We start from the raw sequence: 26,305 nt of genomic DNA, 5'->3' as shown, positions 1-26,305 counted from the left end.
AGGGCTCGATTCAGGGACCTCCAGGATCACGACCCGAGCTGAAGGCAGACGCTTAACCCACTGACCCACCCAGGTGCCCCTCTCACCTGTGCATTTTAACACAGTCTCTCTCAGCTCCCGTTTCTCTTTCCGGAGCTGAGCCAGGTGCCCCCGGATTTCTTCCTTCTTCTTCTCGAGCCTCTCCTTCTCCTCTGTGTACCGTTTCACCTCGGCTTCTGTCCTATTCTTGCCAAGTTTGATCTCTACAGACCCAAAGAGGAGAAGCCCCAGGTCAGCCAGGCTGGGACACAAGGGCCACCCCAACCCACTGCGCAGACTCAGACACAACCCCAGGGCTTCGGCAGTGGGGCAGAGCTAAACACCAGGCCAGCCAGGCAGGGACAGACAAGACAATTGGGCCCACACTTTCTTTGCTATGTGACCTTGGGCAAGTCCCATCACCTCTGAACCTCTATTTCCTCATCTAAAAGGGAAGGATCTAGACTAACTGCCCCAAACCACTTCCAAAACATCCAACTCATCTAGCACAGGCACCTGCAGTGGCCACCCTCAACCTGTCCTTCACAGGAGGGCTGGCGCCAGCTGGGGTGACAGCTGTGGCATCGGGGCAGCTCGACGGGAAGGAGATCTTCTGCTGTTCAGTCTGGATTTTGACTGTTGTGGTTCTCGGGGAAGGCTCCTCAGGGTCTGCACTCTCCTGTTGCGGCGTCTGCTTCAGGAGAAAGCAAACACGGCTCAGCCGGCCCAGGGGCTGTGAGGGCGAGGCTGGCTCACCTGCTGGGGGGCAGCCTCACCTGCAACTCGGGGTTCTCTGGAGACTCGACAAGGGGTTCAGCCAGGGCAGGGCCTGAGTCCGCAGGGGCAGCCTCAGCTGGGGGTTCCAGGTGGGCTGGCGGCGGGGATGGGGTCTGGGCCTGGGCCCCACTGGAGCTGTGCAAAAAGGACTTGACAGGTGTGAGGTCCAGGTAGACTCGGTCAGGCTGGGATTCGCTGGGAGCTTCTGTCACAGGGGCGGCTTCCTCAGGAGTTTCCACCTGCAGAGGAAAGATAGTCTGGTGGCTCTCATCATCGCCTCTGCTCCCTGCGCTATGGAGAGGACACCAGACCTGCCTCCTGTCCCTGCCTCAAGCTGGAGTTCGCGGGGACCCGCCTCTTTGGAAAGCTTCCACTGAGCTGGACTTATAGACCAGGGCTCAAGTCCAGGGTTTGCCATTCAGGAGGTGGGAGACCCGGGACACAGTACCTAACTGTTCCTGAATCTCATTTCTTGATCTGTAGAGAAGAGACTAGTGGACCTCCTTATCAGGTGGTTAGGATTATTTTTTGTAAGATTTTATTTATTCATAAGATACAGAAAGAGGCAGAGACACAGGCAGAGGGAGAAGCAGGCTCCCTGCAGGGAGACCGATGTGGGAATCGATCCCAAGACCTCAGGATGATGACCTGAGCTGAAGGCAGATGCTCAACCACGGAGCCACCCAGGTGCCCCAGGCGGTTTGGAATAATTCAGATAATCCACAGAAGCCCTCGGCGCAGCAGAGTTCAGTGCCTAGTAAATGGAAGCTGCTTTCGCTATGACTGTTCACTATCTGTTTGGGCCTCAAAGGTTAATGGTGTCTCTGTTCCCGATCCTGACACCACACCTCACACCAACTAGGATGGTTAACCAGCTATTTTAGCTAGAGAAGTCCCCAAGCCAGGAGCACTGCACAGAACATGGCCTTGTTGCACTAGGTGACTTAGGATCCGCCCATCTTAGGGACAACCTGCTGATCTCTGGCATCGAAGCTTGATGGGAGGAGGATGGGGACAGCCCAGGTCACTGCCCAGCCTGGGTCCTTACCACAGCCGTCAGCTCCGATGTCTCCACGTCATCGTACAGCATCTCCTGGCGGTCTGGTCTGGGCAGGCCGTCGATATAAGTGTTCGGCTCTGAGAACTTTCTCTGCATCAGTCTGGAAGACCCAGCAAGACATGGCAAGAGGAGGATGAGGACAGGGTGGTCAAAGCCACCAGTGGCAGAGGATTCATGACAACGAGAGGTATAGTAGGAGCCAGAGGGCCTGCAGGGGACCCAGGGACTGGCATCGACCTCATTTTCAACTCGTCTATTTAGGGCTATCTCCTCCCTCTCTTCCCAGGGCCTTCTTACTGGAACTCCTAGTTCTGAACTTCTCTTCCAGGAAAACAAACTTCCTTTGCCCCCTACCCCTCCTCCAGATCCTACTGCCTTCTTGCCCAGATTCCTCCCTTATAGGACCTCCTTCCAACCACAAAATCCTTTCTCATTTCATCATATCACGATGCACTGGGGTGGCCCAGACCAGGCACTCCCCGCTTTTTGTACAGAAAAGGGAAAGTGGATCCCACTGCAGTGGCTTGGCCAGCTTCCGTCAGAGCTACCTCCACCACCCTGACCCAGGAGCGCTTCTCCCCAGGCCCGCTCTGCTTGCCTGGAAAGCAGAAGTACCAGCGCTCCATCAGCAGTAAGGAAAGTGGATGGTCAGGAAAGGCACCAACCCTGCCCTAAGGAGTTGGAGAGTGTCCACCCAGGCCGAGGGTGTGGCCGCCCCCTGCCCAAGGCCTGGCTCAGCTCCTAGCTGCTAGCTGCTCCTGGGCCCCGGGCTTCCTGCTGCCGGGTAGGACTGGGCGGACCCTGGCTTCTCAGCTGCTGCCCTGCGTGATGGAACAGGCCACGGGAGGCCAGCCCGGGCCCACGTTTTGAAGCGTGGCTGGGAACGGGAGCGTCTGATGCAGGAAGGCCCCGTAACACTCACAGCAGAGAGGTTTTGGCCGCACTCACGATACAGGACACCCTGTCTGCATCCACGTAGTCGTAGGTGAATTCTTCTGGGTCTGTCTTGGAACCTGACTCGGAGAGCAGGAGGCCCAGCCAGTGGCCCATCTCCTCAGAAGACTTGGCCTGCGAGGAGGCGGAGAGGGACATGAGCAGAGCTGGATGGATGTGCCGGCTGCTGCCCAGCCCTCCCAACCAGTAGGGAGTAGCTACTGGGTGGGTGCCAGTAGGGAGGGTGCCAGTAGCACCCTCGCCAGGATGCCCACACGGGCAAGGCCTCTGAGACAGGCGGGGGCCATGCACTCTCATTTTCACCAGCCTGTCTCAACCCTGTGTCTCTAAATAACATTTCCTGCCACCTGGATGCCACCTCGGTGATGCTGTGGACGTTTGTCCCAGGTATCAAATATGATTCATACACATGTATTTCTAGGAAGCTGAAGAGCCAGGAGAGCATGCGTTCTAGGTTGACACCTCTATGTTATAAACTGTCACATGGCAGTTTGTCACCCTAATCCGTATATACAAGATCGGATCCCTAAGAAGTAACAAAATTCAAATTTATTTTGTTGACAATTTCAATAAAGTCAGTCTTACAATAAAGGTTATCTTAAATACACCTGACATCAAGCCCACTTGCTCTGATAAATAATGAAGTAAACCCCAGTGAGGCTGGAGCCTGTTTTTTTGTTTTGTTTTGTTTTGTTTGTTTTTTTACAAACACTGGGTATCTATTAAAATGCCAGCATCACTTCTTACCATTCATTCATTCATTTATTTAGATTTTATTTATTCAGAGAGAAAGAGAGAGAGAGAGAGGCAGAGACATAGGCAGGGGGAGAAGCAGGCTCCATGCGGGGAGCCTGGTGTGGGACTCGATCCCAGGTCTCCAGGATCACGCCCTGGGCTGAAGGTGGTGCTAAACCGCTGAGCCACCTGGGCTGCCCGCTTACCTTTTTTTTTTTTTTTTTTTAAAGGGAATTCTGTAAATACTACAGGTTCACTTTCATAAGAGAAAACAGCTGCCTCGTTGGCATGACATAACACAGTTCTACTTATTACCGCATTTTCTTCATCAGAGAGGCAGCTGTGAGCAGAGCTGGACATCGAGCTGCTTTTCACTTCCCAGTCCTTTTCCAGCAGGGGTTTCCATCCAGCTTTGCGTGGGCACCCTTAGCTCCAGCCACCACCCTCTCTGCCCTGGGCAACTGTGACAGCTTCCTTACTGGTCTCATCTTGTCCCTTCTTGTGCCCCTTCCATCCGTTCCCCTGCCCCAGCTGCCAGAGGAAGCATCTCGAAATCCCAATCTGAGCATGCCACCGTCCCCTGCAACCCTCCAGGGTCGTCCCCGGGCCCCATTGCTCTGAGGATCAACCTTCCTTCCCTCCCAACCTCATCATGCCCACACCCCACCCTCAGCCCCGGCCCCCAGCCCGCAGGACTTCTGCACAAAGTCATCCACTGGCTAATTCGCTGAGTAACGTCTCACCCTCACACTAGAATCCAAGGTCCGTGACCGGGAGCGTATCTGTCTTGTTCACCACATTACTACTGTTCGGGGTCTGTAATGTCACCAGGAGAGCTGGATGGATGGACACAAGCTTGTGCCCGGCTCCCCTCGGGGAGGTCACTGGGACGTGGAGCTTTTAGCCACCAGAGGGCAGTGTTGGAGCACAGTTTGGATGAAGACCCTCCGGGGAAGGACCCGGTGCACGGGCTGAGCCAGAGGGTGCTTCCCTGCGTGTGAAGGGCTCTGGCTCTGGCCTCGCCTGCCCAGCGCGAGGCATTAGGTCACCTCTTATTTTTGCAAATGTAACATCACATCAAACAGAGGGCGGGGAGTGGGAGAAACGTAATTGTATCACAAACCTCATTCTTACCCCAGATAAGCCCTAACAATCGTCCTCGACTCTATGTACGGCGCCGCAGCTGGTGATACACAAACCAAATCAAACCCACTGTGAATCCCCAGGAGGTTCTGCAAGCCGCTCAGGGAGTTATAAATACTCGCGCTGCCCTCAGCGCAGGAAGCAGCTCATTGTCCCTTTCCTATAACACAAGCACTCTGAGGTCAGAAAGGGAATGGAAAATTTTTTTTTTGATGCGAAGAAGTAAAATGCAAGGGAGAAGAAAAAAAGGCAAGACTGCGCTGCCTGTGGATTGTCGATTGTGGGATGACAGTGATTGTGGGGTGACAGTCCGAGCAGCACGGCCCGCCCCCCGCAGGCAGCAGTACCTCCAGCTTGGCCAGCTCCTCCCCGTGGTGGAGGATGCGGAAGGAGTACAGGTGGTCGGGGCTCGGGTCCGGGACCACCTCACAGCCCAGCAGGCTGACGGGCTGCTGGGCCACCTTGCTCCGGTTCCGGTCCTGGAAGAAGTGCAGGTGGCTGTCCCTGACGGAGCACCAGCGTGACTTCCACTGGCTGTTCACCAGCACGTTCAGGTAACCTGCGGGAGGGGACGAGGGTGTCCAGGGCTGCGCCACCCCCGCGCCTCCCAGCGTCTCCCCCAGAATCGCAGGTCCGAGACCCGTCACCGCTCTGCCCGAGGAGCTTTCTCACCCCGAAGGGGCTGGATCTCAGCACGTCCCCCCCGCCCCCCCGCATGCGGCCGGACCCCGGCAACGTGGGCTGCACGGCTCCCCTGCGTCTCGGACCGCGTCTGTCCCCGGGGAAGGAGCCGTGTCGTTGTCTAGAGCAGGCTGGCTGGGTCTGGTACAGGACAAGGCTCCCCCCACCCCACCCCTGTCATGCCCCCACCGGCAGCGGCCCTCCTCCCCAGACTCCGCTCACTTAGGCCACGTGCAGGAAGGTCCCCAGCCAGGGGCACCTGGCGGCAGGTGCAGTCAGTCCTCTGGCCTCCACAGCCTTAGCCTCCGGGTCACTCAGCCTCAGCCCGCAAAGGGCTGCCCCTCTTGGCCGGCTCCCTCTCCTCCTCCCAAACGCAGCCAGCCTCGCTTGACCCTCCCTGGGTCCTGCACTCCCTGCTCTGTCTTCCTTCCGAACCTGTGGATCCCAGAACAGTGAGACCTGCTTGCGTACAGCCTCCCCCAGCGGACACGGAGCTTCTCAAGGGCAGGAACTTGCCCCCTTCACCTCCAGCGCCCAGGGTGCGTGCCCGTGGCCTCTCGGCCAGGGAGCCGCCCTCTCTGTCGGCATGCAGCGGCTGCCAGCACTGGGCTGCGTCCATCATGCCATCCTTTATTGTTCTCAGGTGGTTGCACGTGTTGGGTTCGGCTTCCTAAGAGGAGGACAAGCCTTTCCCTTTGCCCCCCACTCAGAGGAACATTTACGGAGCTGACACCATGTGCCAAGCACAGCCTTGTCCCCAGGGCTACAAAGATGCATAAAATCCAGTCCCTGCACCCCCCGTGTGCTGTGCATTCACACCTCTCCATGCTGCCCACCTTCCCGGAGGGACTGGCTTACAAAGTGGACGCCTTCTCCATTCTAGAGGATTGCAGCTGCTCTGAGCCTTAACTGGGATGGACAAGGCCACCCTCCCGCCCACCCAGTGCTGGGCCAAGAGTGGAGATCGTGAGTTTCTCAGAGCCACACGAACAGTAGCAAAGTAGAAGAATTCACGCCCCAGACCTAGGAAACCTGGCTCATCCAGGCAAGTGCCCCACTGCCCATCTCAGTTCTCTGGACCAAAGAAAACTCTGAGTCAAGAAAGCAGGGAGCTCAGATGCCAAGTCTGTTCTCTGTCACCCTTCCCTAGCCACTGGGGACAGGAGCATGCTTCACTGCTGAAGAGACTTCCAGCAATAAGCCAGCCACCTCTCTCCCAGTGGGACTCACTGAGACCAGGTTTCTGTGCCAAACACGGTGCCCCCCCGAGGCTGCAGGGGCTGGCAATGCTGGGGCACTGCCCGGTGTCCCGCCCAGAGAATTAAGAGGCTCCCAGCGTGAGGCTCCCATCCGATGACTTCCGGTTCCACCCACCCACCCTCCCACCCACTCTGCCAGCCTCACAAGCCAGACCTGGACTGGGACTCGGGAAAGGAGCCCAGGGCTGGCACAAGGGATCCACGAGGAACAGCCTTCAGGCCCTGGGAAGAGCCAGAGCAGTGAGTCCCCAGTTAGAGCCAGGACAGAGGCTCCCCCAGCATATTTCCTGGGAAAGGCCTCAGTTTCCTCAAGGCAGAATGAGGGGAGTAGAGCTGACCTCTGTGAGCCTAGCAGCACCCACACACCCCCTCCGTACCAGCAGCGCGGGCTTCCGTCGCCCTAAGGGACCTCACTGTCCCTATCTCTGAGCCCTTGCTGCTGCCCAGAGATGCCACCTAAGCCTATTCAGCTCCAGCCCGATCTTCAGGACTCAGAGGGTCCAACCTTGGATGGGAATGTTCTTTCTGTCCCTGGAAAGAACCCCTTACCGCTGCTACGATGACACGGCGTGTGGTTTAGGGGTATGAAGCCAGCACGGCTCTCGGGTGTGAGCTCTCAGGACCTGTTCTCCCTCTGCAGGGTCCCCTCCCCTAGCACCGCTCGCCGCGCTCCTTCAATGCTCATCAAAAGAGCAGAACTTTTTAAAGACCACTGGGAGGACCCTCGTGCAAAGGCTCAAGCACCACAGCAGGCAGCTGAACCACCTGCAGCGAAGGTCAAGAAACCTAGAGCCGCGGCTCTGCCCTCCCAAGAGATGGTCAGGGCGAGACCCAAGTCCCTGCCTGCGCGGTCCCAGCCGCCTTCCTGGAGACGGGCTCCGGCCCGGTGGGTGAGCCCGCAGGGCCTGCAGGTGGCTACGGTGCTTACTGGATGTCTCGAGGGACCTGTCCGGAGGCTCCAGCGAGGTAGATTTCTTCCTGCCCAGATTCATTAGGTTGCTCAGTTTGAGGCCAGGAGAAGATTTCTTCTTGACTGTCAACATGAGAGAAAAAGCCGTCAGCATTGCAACAGCCCGCTGACAGGCCGCAGCGAAAGATGGAAACAGCAGACCCATTCCCATTGCCTCTGCACCTCCCCGTGTGTGTGTGCACATGCACACTCACACACACACATGCACACACGCATACATGTACCCACACTCTGCTGCCCAAACCGGGATCCACAGTCCAGTCAGGTATCCCTGGAATCAAACACTCAAGAAGGGGGCACATCAACTCATTTGTTTTTTTAAAAATAATTTCTATTTTTAAAAAAGAGTTATGTGGGGATCCCTGGGTGGCTCAGTGGTTTGGCGCCCGCCATCGGCCCAGGGTGTGATCCTGGAGTCCCGGGATCGAGTCCCGTATCAGGCTCCCTGCATGGAGCTTACTTCTCCCTCTGCCTGCGTCTCTGCCTCTCTCTCTCTCTCTCTGTGTCTCTCATGAATAAATAAATAAAATCTTAAAAAAAAAAAGAGTTATGTATTTGAGAGAGAGGGACAGAGACAGAGGGAGTGCAAGCACAGGCAGGAAGGGCAGAGGGAGAGGGAGAATGTCAAACAGACACCCCACTGGGCACGGAGCCGGAAGCGGAGCTCGATCCCACGACCCTGAGATCATGACCTGAGCCCAAATCAAGAGTCACACAATCAACCCGCTGAGCCACCCAGGCGCCCCACACCAACTCCCCTCATAGACTATGTCAGCACTTGAGAATCTTCACAGACTGCATTGGCTCAAAGAGCTGGGGTCAAAAAAAAACAAAAAAAAAAAGAGCTGGGGTCAAGGGTTAGCAGCAAACAAGGAGAGATGCAAGAATATTCTACTCCTAGCAATTCATAAAACTTGACTTCAATTTGCTCATCCCTCCCTTCTTCCTGGGCTTATCAGCTGTGTTATTTCCAAGCAGTTTAGAAGTTGGAGGCATGTTGCAAGCAGCTGTTAAAACCCATGAGGGATGAGCCAGACAGCCATGTCTCGCAGCCTGGGACGCCCTCCCCCTCCCGAGCCCAGGCTGACAGCCACAAGCATCGGTACCATCTTTGGCCTCTGGAACCTCAGGGTGGCCATCTATGGAGCTTCCATATTCCGAGGCTGACAGGTACTTCTCCATTATATCTAGCTGTGGAAAAGAGAGACAAGTGGGTGATCTTGTCTGGGAATGGTTACCTGGGGGATCACAATGTAAGAGAAACTAATAGATAGCTTTTGGGTGTAGGCTAGAGGCCCCGCGGAGTCCAGGTCACTGGCGGCACATTGGCCAGCCTTCCCTCGGGCTCTCTGGGAGACCTTTCCTTGCCCCATCCCCATCCCTCTTCTTCAGGCCACCACTCATCCAAGTTCACAAGTTCCCAACATGCCTGCCCAACCTAAGGCAAGCTGCCAACCCCAGCGGTGGCATTAGAGCTGACATCCCAGCTGAAACTGTCGGGCTGGGAACCACCCGTCCGGGAGCGTGAGGATGGCTTTGCAGAACTGACTGTACTACTAACATAGCAGGTTTCAGAGAAGGGCCAGCCTGTCTACACAGCATCAGACCATGATCTGAACCCTGGCTGGAGCATTCTCCATCCAGACCAGGTGCTCGACTTAAAAGTCTTTCTTGGCCCTGCTGTGCATGTGTTTAAAGAGAGGTAATACCCCCATCTACATCCCCAGGGCTGTTAGGGGACTTGGGAATTTCTAGGAGCTGCTGTTAGAATGTGAAGCGCTCAGAATATTCCAGACAAGCTGCTCTCAGAGAACAACATCCTCCAGACCTTTGGGAAACAGGCTGAGGGACTCCCAACCAACAGGCAGGCCGTAGGCGGGGGCTCGAGGACTGCTACACCTGGCCAGGGAACTCCGAGAGGGATGGTCTGTGCCTTCCTCCTCCCTACTTGAGACATCTATGTATGTCCCCTCTGCCCTCTTCCTTGCCAGGGCTGGGGAGCCCAGGGAGACACGGTGCTGCTGTTCTGTGTGCTCCCAGACTTCAGGGCACCTCCCTGCTGATACTTGGTGACATGGACTGAGAAGCCACAGGTGTCAGCCCTCCCCTCCAAGAGCACCTGGCCCAACTTTCTCAACCTTGGCCCTTCAAAGCAGGGGCCCCATGGCTCCATGCAAATGAGCAACAGAGCCCTTTGGAATTGACAAGGGGACAGTAAGGGGACAGTCCACCCAGCCCCAAAGCTCTACCAGGAGCAAATGCGAAAGAAGGGCCACATGCCATGAATTTCCCTGCCTAGGAATGGAGGGCACGCTGACCTTTGTTCTAATAAAGCTTCCTGCACCCAAGCAAGAAAGGATCAACTTCATCGGTTTTCCTGCCAACCTGAAGCTACTGGCACCGTGCATGTCTTACTCACTGGGCTGACGGGCAAAAGCAAAGATCTCAGTTTTATACTTTTAATTTTGACAGAGAAGAGAGAGAATTGAACTCTCTCCCAGGCAGCACAGAGGCTTACTTTCTGACAGTTCAGGCGCTGGGCATCTGGGGCGTACTGGTTTCCCTCGGACGCTCCTTCTGAAGGCAGGCCGCTCACCTCCTGGATGACCTGAAGGACAAGAAAAGCCATCACCGGAGGCCCTTCTGGCTCAGACTCACAGCCAGACCCAAGCTAGGGCCCCTCGAGGTCAGGGGAAGTGGGTGGAGGTGAGACAGGGGATGCACGCTTTCCAAGGCACGGCGACTATCCCTCCCACCTGCAGGCCTGTTCCTCAGCCCACTCCCCTGCAGACCCCCACATGTTCTGGTGGCCGGCGGGGCAGGGGTGGGTGCTTTACAGCAAAGCCTGAAGATGGCCAAAGCTGCCAGCCCTCAACTCTGCGAGCCTCCTCCTCGGCCTCATCCTGGGCAGGGGTGGCTGCTCGGTTGTGGGTATGAGAAAGAACTGCGTTTGCCATGGTCCCCTCAGCTTTTGGGGGGCCATGGAGCTTGCTGTGGAGGGCCTCCGTCGGCTCGGGAAGCAGGCCTGCCAACTGCCTGAGTCCAGCACTGGCTCTCTAGACTGGTCTGTCGCAGTCCACTCCACCCTCCTCCAGAAGGAGCCTTTTCCCTGGCACCCAGGGGCCAGGGCTAGGGGTGCACATGTCAGAGGTAGCTCTGGCCACACAAGCAGCACTGGGGCTCTGCACTGGGAGCCCCCTGGGAGGTTCCCAGAGGGTAACAGCCCGAGGCAGCCACACACACATCCCCACGCTGCCCATCCCAAGCCCTGTGGACGCAGCAAGAGTACTTTCAAAGACCTTCCTTCTTCAGTCTCTGCTTAGAGCAGTTTATGGAAACAAGTTTAAAATTAGAGAAGCCAAAGAATAAAAGGAAGAAGGCTATGGGGTTGGGGAAGCATAAGGCATTTCTCACTTCTTAGACTGACTCCAGTTCAGGCCCTGGTCCACGTGGGGGACCAAACATGCCCCATGGTGCTGTGCGAAGGAGAGAGGCACTGCAGTCCATCACTAGTGGCATGACCTGGGGTCTAAGCTTCGGTCACCGCATCTGTCGGATGAGCCACACCTAGAGTCTGGGGCACCGTGAGGACCCGTGTGATCCTTATCAGCTGGGGCCTGAGTGTGCGGACACCCTACGCAGGGGAAGCATGCAAAGCCGGACATCCAGGCCTGAGCGCTTCTCTGGGAGAGTCCTGCCTTTCCTGGGGCTCTTGCCCCATCCTTAGCATTTCCCACCCACTGCCATATACCTGCCCCACCTGTGAGCTCAGGGGTGATCACTGAGAGTTGGGACGTGGAGGCCAGGGAAGGTAGGTAGGCTTGACAAAACAGATACACATAGATGGCCGAGAGCCCATCACACAGGCTAACGGGTCCTACCAAACTGCAAGTGTGTGCAGCTGCTCAGAGTCAGGCCCTCGCAGCCAGGTCCAGCTCCATGCTCATCTGACCAGGGAGGAAGGGGGCCTCTGTGAAGGCCGACAGAGAGGCTATTCCTTCTGAAAGGGTTCTTGTCTTTGAAACCACAAGCAGGGGTTTCAGGATGAGGGCATGTGAGTGGGAGAGAGAGGCTGGGAGTCAGAGGAAGGACAGGTGGGTCGGAGCAGCAGAACAGCACTGAGAGCAGGAGCACCGTGTGTGTGTGTGTGTGTGTGTGTGCGCGCGTCTACAAGTCTTTGTGTGTATGCAACTACTTGTGCATGTGTGTACACGTGCATGCAAGTGTTTATGTGTATATCTGCAAGTGTGGGTGCACACAAGTACTTGTGTGTATGTACATAGGTGGATAGGGCTAGAGGGCAGACACAGCACTTCTACGAGAAATGCACTGGCGTGGCCATGATGGAGGAGGGGGCAGCAGGAACCAAGGAAGGAAGGGACCTCTCTGGCTGACCAGGGTCCTGCCCCCAAACCAAGGGCACCTTCTTGGTACAAACCTTCTACCTTCTGGCATTGTCAAGCTCATCTTTAACATGGGCCAAACCAGGCTTCGTCATCACTGGGGGCCACCCCCATGTACCTGCAGGCAGACCTGACCACATGCATCTGTGATGGCAGGACACACAGGACTGCGGTCAGACAGTCACACCTACTGCTTGCCAGGTGCCCTTGACTGGTCACCTCCTCCCTCAGAGCCTTAATCACCACCCCTGTAAAATGGTGGTATGAACCTTGTGCAGCTACCCTCGGCGTGATTAGGTAGGTTAAGTTTGATAAAAGCACACGGCCCATGATAAGTGCCTTACGGGTGACCCCGCCATCCATTCTTCTTTACTAAGGAGGCCGGTGATGCCTCTCCAGAAACCAGAGGGCTAATGAGTCTCTACTAGAGCCCAAGTCCAGGAACAGTAGCGGAGAGATCCTTTCCTTAGGACTGACGGCTACCACTCAGAACACAGAAACCCTGGGAATTTGAAGGACTGTAGATCCTCTACCCTTGACAGCAGTCATCCCTTTTAGAAAAAGCCAAGGAGCCCTGTAGGGGGCCAGGCCTGTGTCCCCAGCAGCCCAGTGCCACCCTCACCCTGAGCCACTGCTCCGCTTGGTCCCTGCTCTGCAGGCCCAGCACGATCACGTCGGCGTTCATTGGTGTGATCTTCAGCTTGTGCTCCTTCTTCCGCACTTGCTTTTCCTTGTGGACGACGCTGCTGCCCAGCAAGTTCACATCCAGCTGAGGGCTGTGGTCCTTGGAGGATTTGTAGCACTAGAAGGGAAGAGAGACACTGTGCCACTTTGCCAGGGGTGCCAGGCCTGGCCGGGTGCTGCAGAGATGGGCCACAGGCACGGCAGGACCCCTGAGAGCTCAGCTCTCCCCAGCAAAACCAAAGGTGCAGAATGAGGCCTCAGGTATCAGTAGCTCTTGCTCTTGGCATCAGAGCGACCAGGGAGACTGTCTCCTCTCTCTCACACCCCCTTCTTGCCGGCCTCCCCGGGGATGCCCTGCACCCTGCTCATCCAGGCTGCTCCAAGGGCCCCGCAGGCCTCAGCTAGCTCCTGAAAATAGTCCTCTGCAGCCAACTCTCACACCTTCAGGTTGGACTCACTCTTCCCACTTCCCCGCCTGTCTCCATTTCTTGCTCACCAATCTCAGGGAGGGGCGCGTAGGGAATGAAGACAAAGCTCATTATCTGCTTAGTTAAGAAGATGATTTGTAGCGAAAGAAAAGAAGAAAGAAAAGAAAAGAAAAGAAATGAAAAGAAAAGAAAAGAAAAGAAAAGGAATGAAAAAGAAAGAAAAGAAAGAAAAGAAAGGAAGGAAGGAAGGAAGGAAGGAAGGAAGGAAGGAAGGAAGGAAGGAAGGAAGGAAAAGAAAAAGAAAGAAAGGGACTTGCTTCCCCTCCCAGACAAAATACTCTGCCCCTGTTTGTGATGGGTATAGAAGGGTCCTCGCAGGGCTGGGGACAGCGTTACCAGAAGGAGCATCTGCACAGGGCAGGGCATGTCGTGACCCGGGAGGAAAGCGTGCTTATAATGATTCCAAGGAACTTCCAATGAGGATATAAAAAACTGTGAATTGTAATTTAGAATAACAGGAAACAGGGCTGTGGTCAGAGTAATAGCTTCTGGTTCCCTTATGGATTTTTTCTTATAATCGGTAATTCAAAATACCGTGACTTCTGTGACAATGCCTCCCTTTCTGCCTCTGCACAGGTGAGTGTGGTGGCCACAACCAGGGGGACTAGGGGATCCTGACCGGGCACGGGGCTCCACCCCAAACGGCCAGGGGTCCAGATGTGAGGAAGAATGAGCCCTCAGACCAGGGGACAAGATCCCTGGGAAAACACGTCTATGGGATGGGCCTGGGGGCAGGGGGTGGTCACCACAGCCCCCGTGGAGGGACCTGTGAAAACCACTAGACTTTTTTTTTTTTAAGATTTTTGTTTATTTATTCATTAGAGACAGAGACAGAGAGAGAGAGGGGCAGAGACACAGGCAGAGGGAGAAGCAGGCTCCACGCAGGGAGCCTGATGCGGGACTCGATCCCGGGTCTCCAGGATCACACCCTGGGCCGAAGGCGCTGCTAAACCGCTGAGCCCCCCCGGGCTGCCCCCATTAGACTTTCTTAGTTAAGAGGCACCACACTCATCCACGCACACGGCTCTGCCTACGATTTCAGATCAGGGACAGGAGAAAACCTCCACGTAGGAAGGGCTCCGTCCGCCTGGCATGAGGGGCCGCCTCCCCTGACCCCCCCCAGACACAGAGGACAGCACCACAGCACGAGCCCAACCGACCAGGAGCCTGGTGTCCTTGATGACGCAGAGCTGCTTGGCCCACTGCCCCAGCCACTTCTTGCGCCACAGGAAGGCACAGATGCGGGCGTCGCGCATCAGCTCGATGCTGGCCTCGGGCGAGGGCCACTGGTGGGGCGCCGACTTGCCCTTGCTGTTCTCCTCTTCATCGTAGGACTCGTAGGAGCTGCTCACCGCCTCTCCGTCCTCTGCAAGGAAGACCCACGCGGTCACGGCCCCCGGGGCAGGGGAACCCTCGTCCAGGAGGGAGGGCGGGGGCCCCCAGGCCGCGACCGCCCGGCCCCCGTGTCCCTGAGCCAGCCTGACAGCCGCCAACCACAGCCCCCTCGGTGACGCTTCTTGGAGGCGCTTCTGGCCACAGACACAAACAACCCAAACCAGGAGTCTCTGCCTTTTCCTCCTCCAATCTGTCATCCCAGACTCCACAGATGTCAAGTGGACAAGACACTGCCCGCAGGCGAGGGTCCACACTTGACAAGGCCAGGCCCCCCTGCGGGCCTCTGGATCCTCACCTGGGGCTTTAGCAGTGGGGCAGAGGGGGGAGCCTGGCACCCGGGCACTGTAGGGGGGCCCAGGGGAAGGGTCTCTGGGAGCCCCCGCTGGGCACCAGGTAAGCCTCTGAGGGCTGGGCCACCTCTGTCCCTGCTTGTCCTGGGAGGAAAGGCTGCAGCCTCTCAAGGGGAGACAAACCACAGCAGGAAATGGCTCTGTGGGGAAGGCAGCTGTCCCCCCTGGGCCCGGCCCTTGGGCCAACCCACTGCCAGCCTCCCCGGGCTCTGCTGGCTCTCCCTCCCCACGGCCAGCCTCCCCGCACACACAGCCGCCTCTGCTGGTTTCCACCTCTGGTCAGCCTCACGCTTGTTCTGCTCGAGAGAATCCCAAAGCTCACCAAGCACAAACCATGTTCAATCCTGTGCACGCTCCCTGTGCCTCAGTTTCTCCTGCCCCCCCCCCCCCCCCCCCGCAACAATGTACCCTGCGAGAGTCATTCTGTTCTCCGGGCCTCGTTGTGCTGTTTAAGGCCAACAGAAACTAGGGGAAGGAAAAAGTAAATCAGTAAAACCCCAAAAAGAAGGACGTGGAAAAAAGAGAACCTCAGGATCCCAACCTAGTCCAACCCCTGGCTCAACACCGGAATCCTGTCTGTGGGAATCCTGACACCGCTCCAGCCTCTGCTTGAATTCCCCCCAGGACGGGGAACTCACTATCTCCTGATCCCTAGATATGACTGGGTAGAAAGTCAGGCCACCATCTACTTCCCTGTCACCTCTACAGACATGGTCCATCCCCTCGAGTCAGGGTGAACGCAACTCCTCTATCCGCCCCTCCAGTCTCCTCCGGAAACACGTCAGCCTGTGGGCCCTTAGTGTCCCTTCTGCAGAAGCCCCTTCTCCTCTCTGCCCAGCAAGGTTCCTCCACGCCAGGAAAACAGAACCACATTTGACTTAGAATATAGAAAACCAGAATGAGGCCACTGCCATAGTTACCCTCGCTACGAGGCCAATGGAAATGTGTTTTCATATTTCTAAAAATAACACTTCCAATATTTTAATATCCACTTTCTTTTAAAGCAGTGTGGTACTGCTCCCCTTCACAGCTTAACAAAAAAAGTTGCACAGCTCATACCTTCACACCTATTAAATAAGCAAAGACTGGAAAGAGCGGCGTAGCCAACGGGAGACCCGAACTTTCCCGTTGCTGGTAGTAACGTACATGAAACACAAGCCTCTCAGAAAACCATCTGGCAGCCTGTTGTTTCAAGAGCCATAAAGATACCCATACCCTTTGACCCAATGATCCCAGTCCTGAGAGTTGATCCTAGGAAACTAGTTTAAAAAAAAAAAAAAAAGTAAGGAAGGAAAGCGGTAGGTTACGTGCATCAAGTTATTAATTCCAGTGCCATTTACAGTCAGTGGAAGGCGAGTGGGGGGGAAAGTGTGATGCACCCACTGCAGAGCATGCCGTGCAACCCTATTGGATGGGAACTCTGAACAGTAATCCGCAGCTCAAGAAATATGATGGTCAGTGAGGAGGCACAATTAAAATTCTATGTGCGAATAGATCGGTACCAAGAGGCAAGAGGAAAAACTCAAGAGAGCTGATTTGATCAGGTGGTAGGATCAGGGCAATTTTAGAAAAAGTCCTCATCGTCAGTGTGGTATACTCTGTACAATAAGGGAACTCAGAATGATACAGTGTCACTGGGATGCCTCCTTCAGTAACAGAAATTAATAGAGGGCGGCCACAGAGTTCAGCAGGAAGAAGCTGGCCAAATCTCCCCATTGTTTGTGCTTCCGGGGTTGGCACAAGCGTTCGGTGGAGAATTCCAACACCTGCCCATCCACCGTCAGGCAGGTATGAGGAAGCTGAGAAGACAGCAAATCACAGTATTTCAAACTACCTGAAGTGGCTTAGGGGAATCTTGGAGCAAATGTATTGTCATTTTATTTATCTCCTAAGAGGGATCACAGCATGGCCATGACTGTGGGACAGTCCTAAAGCAGATATGTGGCTTCTGGGGCTCGTAGGATGAATGGGAGTAAAAGGCAGGAGGCTCAGGGAATTCCATCCCATTTCTGCACCCCTGGTGGACCACCCCCCACTGTGTGCTGCCGGAGGTCTTTGGGAGAAGGGGGCAAGACAACCATGCAGCGCTCTGGTCCTTCACTCGTGCATTCAGATGCCAGTGGCAGGGGGCTGTGGCAGGTAGAGAAGTCTCTCCTTCTAGAAGGATGATACACGATGTACACATGCAGGACCCATGCAGAGGCCGCCCCCAGGGCATGCATCCCATCTCTGGAAGCCAGGCAGCAGGCATGGAATCACTGGCTTTCCAGCTCTGGGGACAAGCAGTACCCAAGGTGATTGTGGCGTAAATGACTCCTTCAGGCACCTGCACCCATCTGGGGACTCCAGTGGGGGAAAATCCGCCAGAATGACCTGTATGAGATCCAGAAGCACAGAGAAAGGCAAGATGGAGAGACACAAGATGAAGAGAGGTACAGACCCCAGTGCAGAGACACAGAGAGACCCAGATGTGGCCCCGTGGCTGCTTATCCACTGTAAGCTAGTACTTTCCCACTGGAGGAGTGGACTTAGCAGGACAGGCCCCAGCCCAATCAAGGACACCTTCTCCCAGCCACTTCCCAACCAGAGATGACCAGGTAACTACTTGTCACCAATAGAATGTGGGTAAAAGTCACTTCTGGCTGGCGCTTTTAAGAAACTCTTTTAAGGGATTCTCTTCTCTTTCCCTGCAGAGGATTCTGTGGTCTTAGAGGGTGCTCAAGCCCACCCAGGAGGGAGCCTAGACTACCTACCGACCTAAAATACCCACACTGAGCTGTTCATAAGAAAGAGATTTGTATTGTGTCACTTTAAGCAGAAAGGGGGGTTATTTGTTACCGTAGCTGCCATGACCCCAGCATGAGACATCATGGGCCAAGTAGCTGACATCTCGCGCAAGTAGGACTGACCCTTGTATCTCCTGCACAGGCCATCAGGGCACTTCCTAAACTTTTTCTTGGAGAGAGAGGCCTGACCCTTCAGAGCAGTGTGGGGACAGTGCTGATAGAGCAGAACAAGAACCCAAGCAACCAGTCTCTGTAGGAAGTCTACGAATGGCTGGTGGCCAAAGGTCATCCCTCCTGCCATGACCTGCAGGTTTCACCGCTCAAACAGGTGTGGGGACAACGAGCAGGAAGTAAGGGCAGACCAGGTTACAAATGCAGGTGAAGCCCTCCCTTTGTGGCATGGGACCAATTCTCTCCAAAAGTCATCCTCGGTTGTTGTCCCAGCAGGAGAGGAAATGCAGCTGGCAGCTTCCTACCCACCTTGCTGCGTTCAGGCTGTCTTCACAATGACGCCCCGGTCTTGGCTAAAACCAACATGAATTTGCAGCCAAATGACAAACACCATGAAGCTTGGGCCCACTTGTTTATGATAAGATAAAGTGTCTGCCCCACAAACAGGCCCCCGGGAGCGTCTGGGATGCAGGCCCCCGCTGGCACGGGCCACACCCGAGAGAGTTAGGTTTAAGATGCATGGAGGTACTCGTCCTGGTGAGTCACAGCTTCCACCTTCCAGATGCATCCAGACAAGTAGCACCGCACCCTCCGCTTTGGTCTGAAATCACGGCCCCGCCGGTGACTCGGCAACATCCCACACGCTCCGTGGGTTCAAGCTAAGTGATGTCTGCCCACAAAGCCAGCCTCTTAGAATAAAATAACCTCAATCCAAACAGGCCCCTCACCTCCCACACAGTTCCTGGGACCGGAGGCAGTAGGTGAAGTGTGAAGAAAGAGAAGAATCTGAGGTGGCTCCGAGAGACTGGTCCTGTCCGACCTCTGGTCCGGCTCTTTACGGAGCCAACAACACCCCTTTTCAGCCAAGTTCATTCCTACCCATGTAGACCCTTGCCTTTTATATTTGCAAATTGCTTTATGCTTTCAAAGACCTTTCGCCTACCAAGGAAGGAAGCTGAGTGAGGTAAGAAGGGCAGAGCGAGAGGACCAGAGACCAGCCTCATGCGTGAGTAGGCCACAACACTGTCTTTCTTCCAGAATTTTTGGGGCCTTTCTGTGCTATCAAATCCCTACACCAAGAGCACAGCATGTCTGATCTGACTCCTCTGGCTGAGAACCACTGGCCAAGGACTAACCCTATAGCACAGGCCCCCGAATACCTAATGTTTTCACTGATACCTAATGTCAGTCACTGAGGCCTGAGGTCTTATCAGAAAGAAGCCAAAGTCCTCACCACGGCCTGTGGCTAACTTCTGTGTCCCCACCTCTTGTCTCTTTCCTTGCTCCAGCCTGGGCTCCTTGCTATTTCTTAAGCATACTGAGAGCCCTCCTGCTTCAGGGCCTCTGCATGGGCTGTGCAGTCTAGAAAGTTCTTCCTGTAGGTCTCTGCCTTCCCCACTTCACACTTCATTCAGGACTCAGCTCAAGGTCATGCTATCAGAGAGACCCTCCCTATCTAAAATAACACCCCCTCCTGCCCCAACCCAGGCCCTGTGTTTTCCATCCTACCACTGTATCATCACCCGACACAACCTGTGTTTATCTGTCATCTGTCTTTCCTCACAGAACCTAAGGGCTGGAACCCTGGACTCTGCTGAGCTCTGCTGAGTTCCTGACTCCTGGAAGCATGCCTGGCGTACAATGAGAGCACGTTAACTATCAGTCTAATGAAAGAACCCTGGAAAGGGTGCTGGTTCGGCCTCACCACATTCCCATTGCTTACGAGTGCCCCTGAGCCAACACACCTCGCCTCCCTCACATTTCTGTGCTGAATCCAGCACCGTCCAGGTGGGGCCACCAAAAGCATCAGACTCAGTAACGCAGCTCACTGGGGACCATCCCAAGCCCCTCCTTACAGGCAGCCTGGGTCTGCTGTACAGCTCAGCTCCCCACAAGAGCAGCAGCCCAATGCTCTGTGGTCAGTTCTCAGTTTGGGCCACACTCTCTGGAAACAGCAGCCCAGGCCTCTGTCTGCTTCCAGCACTGGCATCTGTGCAGGAAGTGGTTGGACCCCGTCCGAGCCCCAACCCTGGCCCCGGGATGTACCATTGAGGGATGTGTCATACGGCTCAGCCTCTTCATAGTAACCCTCTGGAGACTCGATCTTTGGGATGGAGAGTTGTTTCCGCTCTGGAATCTGTGGTATGAACAAATAAACATTTTCAGATAGGATACACTGGGAACGACTTGGAATTAACCCTTTGGGTGGAAGGAGGGGAGTCTGGAGGGAAAAAAAGTGCCCAGCTGGTCTTCAAGCCAGCTGGGAGGGAGAACATGGACTACCATGGCTCCCATAAGCCACCACGTCCATTGGTTTGCTTCCAGTGAAGGGCTGCGGGTGTGTTGCTTAGCCTTGCTGAGCCTCAGTGTTCTCTGCAAAATGAGGTTCAAACCCTCCCCCAAACACACACACACACACACCAGCATTGTGTACATGATGGGGAATGCACATAAAGGTCCAGATGGTGTCAGGCTGTCATGGCCTCTACATAGCATGTTCTTTCTAGGATGACAAGGGCTAATCAAATGCTGATGGAGGGAGATGACCAGGGTTCTAAATCCTAAACTTTTCCCAGACTAAGTTCAATCATTCAGCCAGCAAATGCTGGATGGCTCCTGCACCCTCGCTGTGGGGAATGCATCCCAATGTTCAGGAGCCCATCCTGGGCAAGAGTCAACTAGGCAGTGAACGTTCAAGGCTCCCAGTCAAGGACTTGCGTCATGAGTCGTGTTTTAATATATAAGGTCGAAGCTCTGTGGGAATGTGTGGGGTGCGAGGAACAGTTACCACCTAGTGGACACAATCTTTGAGCTGAGTCTCAACAATGGCCCTGAGCTGCTTCCATGGTATAGGGATAAATGCGCACAATTTGAGAAGAAAAAGCAATATATGCAAGTAGGTAGAAGCATGGAGCATGAAATCCTCTATTCCTCCATTAGACGGTGAAGCTAATCTTATGAGTAATAGCAGGAGAGGGGAAAAAAAGTAGATTGTTGCATGAGTAATCCTAGATACAGGTCATAAATGTGCAAGGATCCATCCACACGAGTCTCTGCAGTCTCCCTCAATTGTGCAACCCCTGAGGAGGGCTAAGGGAATATTTATGAGACAACAGAAATGGCAAAATCTGAAGCACATTCCTACTCCTGGTTTTGGAAAGTCCTTGTGCTGGGTTTGGGGACTTTCAAATGAAAACAGTAGAAAGTGAGGGGTGGGTGTGGGGATGGGTAGCCAATGAAAAGACCCCATAGGGCCTTGGAGGGTTCCCTGCCCTGCTGGCAGGAGAAAGGAAGGATCTAGAAACCCCAGCCTCTGAAAATGAGTTTTTTTGAGGGAATCTATGACAGAGACAGTCCCCCTGGTCTTGGCCTAGGGGAGGGCAAGACGGCAGTTAGCCTGAGCTGGGGTCCCTGGGGGACAGTCCTTAGCATGGACAGCAGGAGTGTCCACTCCCAGCCTCCTCAGGGGCAGAGCCATGCTCCTATGGCTGCTTCACCAAAATCAGCATCCCCGAGCCAAATCCTGTGTGGCCTGGTATCTAGAGTCTATTCATATGGACTCTGGAGTGAATATAACTTGGTTTGAATCAGGGTTTAGGACTCCACATATTTAATTGTGGGGTTAATCAATCTCTCTCACTTTCCTTCCCTGTAAAACAAGAATAAAACCAGGGTTGTCTTGGCGGGTTCAGTGAGGGAAAACATGACAGGGTCTCCACAGCGCCTGGCCCGCATCAAACACGAGGAGGCTGTCATCATCGTCTGGGGGCCATCCACAGCCTGGTGGGGGGTGGGGGCTGCAGGACCTGGTCACCGGATCACCGTCCCACAAGCTGACACAGGCCTATGGGCGGAGGGTCGGCGAGGCCAGGCCACAACCTGCATCTGATGCAGGATCCTTCTAAATTCATCTGACCTTACGTCAAGAGAGTGGATACAAGATCGAGAGGCAGACTCCGAGCAGCTTTGGGCCCCCAACACAGAGGAAGGAGCAGGGTGATGTGCTCCTTTCTTTCCTCGGCAGATCAGCTGCTGCCCTGGGCCCGCAGACACGGCTGTGAGGGGCACCCCGGGTCAGCCTCGTCCCAAGGGCACCCGGTGTGCGCCATCAGTAGCTGCCAGGGGATGGCCTTGCAGCTTTGCTGCCACAAGCCTGGGGAGAGGCCTCTGCTCCTCTTGGCCATTCCCTTGATCATGTCTGACAAAGGGCGGCCCAAGACCCAGCCCTGGTCCTCTGGGAGCCGGCCTCCCAGGGTCTGAGGGGAGAGCATCCTCTCCCCTGGGAAGCAGCAAGATCCCTACAGATGGGTCCTGGAGCTCACGTTTCCTAGGTTGGCCGGGCCTCCAGCTCCAGCCTCTAGGAAGCCCCACCGCCATCGGGTGGTCCTGGGACCCTTCTCTCTGTGAGGAGGCGGGTCCCATCTACAGAGAAGCTCCAAGCGCCCAAGATCCAGGTCTGGCCTAGATTCCTGCAATTAAAACAGGACGATGGGGGAATGAACTTTCTTCAAGAGTTCCTCAGTGGTCCTGCTGTCCTATCTGGGGGTAGAGCACTAGGGAGTGTTTTCTGAGAGCCTCCCATGTCCGGCGCTGTAAAATCACCTATAAATGGAGAGGCAGGAGAGGGCAGTGGTAGGCATCCGGTCTCCAGGGCTAGGGTTTGATTCCTAACACTGGTGCATCCAAGCTGTGTGACCCTGGGCAACTTAACTGACCTCTCTGAGCCTCAGTTCCTCCACCACACAATGGGGAGAGTAGAAGTACCTGTCACATGGGGCCACTGTAAGGATTAATGTCTGCCCAGCACTATTATTCAATACATATGAATTTTTACTAACCTAAAAAAATGTAAGAATCAATGAAGGGAGAAAGGTTGCCTATATACATGTTTGGTGGAGGAAGAACAGCTGTATCCTGAGGAGACCAAGGAGATGTCTGAAGCCCAAGCTCAGCCTCATTAAAAAGGACAGTCCCTGCTCTCCAGGCTGCGGGGACAAAACCGAAACCCTGGAGTCAAGTTAAAGGATAAAACGATTCCCCCAAAGTTCAGAAGAGAGTCATGTAATTGCACAGGCATCATGGCCTGTTTCTGAAGTCAAAGGAGCAAGAGACACGGATTTCTCAGGGCTAAGAATAAAAGAGCACTATTTCATTGTCATCGTCATTGTCATGGTCCAGGTTGTAGACACTAAATAAAGAGGCAGAGGAAGGTGACTTTACAACTGGAGAGAAAGTTCTGAGAATCCTCAGGAAGGGACGGGGAAGAAAGCCACTCTGCTCAGCAGGATTTGCCAGAGGTCTGCAAACTTTATCTGCAAAGGGCCAATAACACATACTTCAGGGATTTGCAGGCCATTTAGGAGTCTCTGATCTCAGCTATTCAACTCCACGATCACCGAGCAAAAGCGTCCACATAACTGAGAAGTATGGCTATGTTCCAATAAAACTTTATTTACAAGAGCAGTGGCTGCGGATTTGGCCAGGGGGCTAGAGTTTGCAAATTCTGATTTTAGATGAGACATGAGAGCTGCATGAGCACAGTAGCCCAGATGACCTGAGGTGTCTCTGCTGTTATGAGCAACCTGCCCCAGAGTGCCCTGCGGAACATTCCCCCGGCAGGGATAGCAGATCCAGCCAGCCCCAGCTCCCCAGACCGACCATGGCAACGTCCTTTTGTGGAGTAAGCTGCTCCCCCCATAGAGCAGCTCACTTCAGATCGGCGCCAATGCATGTTCAGGCCTCAAAGGGGAGCTGGGGTGGAGAAGGCTGGGCCAGCCAGCAGCATAAACGACGCCAGCAAACATCTGTTCTCCTACAGTGACCACAGCACCTGGCTGTGCACACAGCAGCCTGGAAGTGCCACAGCTGCCTGACTCACCGGTCACACCCACGAGGTTGCTCCAGACCTGTGGCTGCCTCTTCCACTGCTGGACATCTGCTATCCCGCGGACTCTGCGGGGGTGGGGAGGGGACCCAGGCCACCAGAGAGGGAGTCGGGGGCACCCTAAGCCTGCCACAGAGGCTACATTCTGGGCCCAGCTGTAGGCACTGAGGACCCCAGGCAGGCCTCCAGGTGGACAAGCTTCCCATCACCCCGAGGCTCTGGAGTCGGGGTGCAAAGGGGCATGGCTTTCTCTGTCTCAGGAAGAGAGGTCACAAGGTCATTCCAACCTCACGCTGCCACGCTCCCTCCCTCCGTCCAGCTCTTGCTCTCCTCCTTGCACAGAGCCAGAAGACACAGCTGTTTCCCACTCCACCCTGACGCCACTCGTCAAGGGGCTGGGACCCAAGTCGTGGTTGCGGCCGCCAGACTAGAGCAGAGAAGGCGTGTGCGAGCAGGAGGGGCGAGCTCCGGGTTAGGCCAGGCCTTCCTCACTCGGAAAGCGGGAGTCCCTAGGGTGGGGGTGGGCACCCGGGATAGGACCAGGAGGGACCGACAGGGGGCTGCTGTCAGGTCAGCACCCCCTGGCCTTCTCAGCAGAGAAGCCCCGCCAAGAAGGATGACTGTAAAGTCAGTTTGTCTAGCTGGAACCCTCCCCACGGCCTGGAGTTGGGCCATCTGAACAACTGCCGCACGTCTGAAGGCCCCCCTGGGGCCGTGCTATTATTGGGTGATGGTATTTCTCCCAACTCCAGCACTGGGTTTCTCTCAAAGGTCAACGCAAGCCTCTCTGGGCCCCGAGGGGCCCCCAGTCACAGCCAACACAGGAAATCTGCTCTAGGGGAAGGCCGCTCGCCCTGGTCTTGTTCAGAGGCCCTGCAGCTCCCATCCCGGGGCCCTTGGGGCCTCTGTGTCCATGTACAGGAGCAGGAGAAGCCGGTGCCAGAACCCCAGAGGCTGCTGGGACACGGACTCATTCTCACTACAGCCTGGTCCCAGCGCCTGGGCCTCCCAGCAACCCACCAGGTCCGTGAAGCACAGATTTCTAGAGCAAGTCATGATGCTCCACCCAGGGCGTGGTGCCCACGACGACACTCGGCCTGGTGGAAGCCTCCCCCCGCAGGTGCTGACCTGCTGCCCCAGGCTTGAGATGCTATGTGGCGGCACCCGATGCTGACCCTGATCAGAATCGGATGCTGAATTCCAGAGAGGAAAGTTCCAGCCCAGAGCAGCCACCCCCCCTTTCCCCACCCAGCGAGCAGTGCCTGAAACACAGCAGAAAATCACAGCATCTCCCCCAGGTTACTGTGGCGGCAACTGGTCAGGCGTGGAGGGGCCGTACCCCCTCTCCCCAGTCCTGGGCTGGAAGTGAGGGGAGCCTGCAGCTGGCAGGAACAGAACAGACCCTTTTACTCTGCTGAAAAGAAGTGCTTCAGCAGGCGGCCTGCAGAATGGCCTGGAGTCCAAGAACCTGCATTCAAACCTTGGTCCTGGTACCTCCCAGAGGTGAGCCTGGGGCTGGCTATTTGAACTGAGCCTCTGTTTCTTCATAGGAAAAGTGACAAAAGTCTGCACCCCTAGACAGATGGTGGGGAGGACCAAGCCTGTGTGCACCAGGACGGCTAGCTGCTCAGGTGTAGCAGTTACCTGCTTTGTCAGCATAATGGGGACACCCAGAACTCAGGGTCAGGCCACCAAGTCTCACTGGGGCTGAGATGAAGAGTCTCTGCCAGCTGTCACCCAGCTGGAGGGCTTCATGCGGTGGGATACTCCCAGGTATTCCAGAACTGCCTACCAGCTGCAAGAGCTGCCTGAGGAGCCCTGCTGCCTTCAGGGAGGCACGAAGGGGACCAGACTGGGGTTGGGAAACCCTCAGCAGTGACGTGAGCGCATAGATCTGCCCCTGGATGGTGTTGTGGGAGCTCAGTGACCACAGAGTCACACAGCTCCCTGCTGGCACTGGCCCCAGGACCCTGCTGCCCGTGGAAATCCTTCCCATTTCTCCCTTCATACTTCTCAGGAAGCCTCCTTGAGCAGGTTCTAGACAGGAAAGAATTTGGGTTCAAATCCTGGCTCTGTCACTTTCTATGTGTGCCAACATTCAGACACTATAAACCTGCCGATTCTTGGTTTCCTCCCCCATAAAATATAAACACTGTTGCCTACCCCCCTGAATACTAACCTCCTAGTACGCCATGCCCAGCCTTAGCCCGTCAAATAAGACAATCTTAGGAGACAGAGATTCAGATTCTCTTAAACACCAGGAACAGAGGGCCAGAGACCTTAAATCACTGGCTCAAGGTCAAAGAGCTAGTAGCTGGCAGAGCTGGGATCTGAACCCAGGTCTGTAGGTTTCCTAATTCATTCTGTCAATCCAACCACCCATGAGCAAATACATGTGTATGGTGTGCAGACACAGGGCACGAAGCAGTCAACGAGAGCCTCTCTCCCTGTCCTAGGAAGCTCACATCTGGTTGGGGAGGCAGAGAATACCAAGACCGTCTCGACAGTGGTGAGTGCCATGGAGGGGTAACTGGCCATGGGGCAGAT

At 55.3% G+C, this 26,305-nt stretch overlaps 1 protein-coding gene across 11 annotated transcripts in view; it reads right to left on the bottom strand.

The window, feature by feature from the left end:
- AFAP1L2 (actin filament associated protein 1 like 2) overlaps positions 1-26,305 on the bottom strand; it is a 96,733-nt gene that overhangs the window by 4,642 nt on the left and 65,786 nt on the right. For 5 of the 11 annotated variants that reach the window (XM_077877544.1, XM_077877542.1, XM_077877546.1 and 2 more), the window contains 13 exons: positions 19,921-20,011; positions 17,207-17,290; positions 14,333-14,538; positions 12,623-12,802; positions 10,116-10,205; positions 8,704-8,788; positions 7,556-7,660; positions 5,035-5,246; positions 2,778-2,923; positions 1,844-1,955; positions 795-1,034; positions 535-712; positions 87-242 (listed from right to left, as the gene is read on the bottom strand). In XM_077877544.1, coding sequence (XP_077733670.1) covers positions 87-242; positions 535-712; positions 795-1,034; positions 1,844-1,955; positions 2,778-2,923; positions 5,035-5,246; positions 7,556-7,660; positions 8,704-8,788; positions 10,116-10,205; positions 12,623-12,802; positions 14,333-14,538; positions 17,207-17,290; positions 19,921-20,011 — 1,885 coding nt within the window. The remainder of the gene's footprint in view (positions 1-86; positions 243-534; positions 713-794; positions 1,035-1,843; positions 1,956-2,777; positions 2,924-5,034; positions 5,247-7,555; positions 7,661-8,703; positions 8,789-10,115; positions 10,206-12,622; positions 12,803-14,332; positions 14,539-17,206; positions 17,291-19,920; positions 20,012-26,305) is intronic. The other 6 variants (XM_077877535.1, XM_077877538.1, XM_077877539.1 and 3 more) reach the window with 3 other exon arrangements.

Source organism: Canis aureus, chromosome 29 (assembly GCF_053574225.1).
Source record: "Canis aureus isolate CA01 chromosome 29, VMU_Caureus_v.1.0, whole genome shotgun sequence".
Classification (NCBI taxonomy): Eukaryota; Metazoa; Chordata; class Mammalia; order Carnivora; family Canidae; genus Canis; species Canis aureus.
This window is presented reverse-complemented; position numbering and strand designations above follow the sequence as displayed.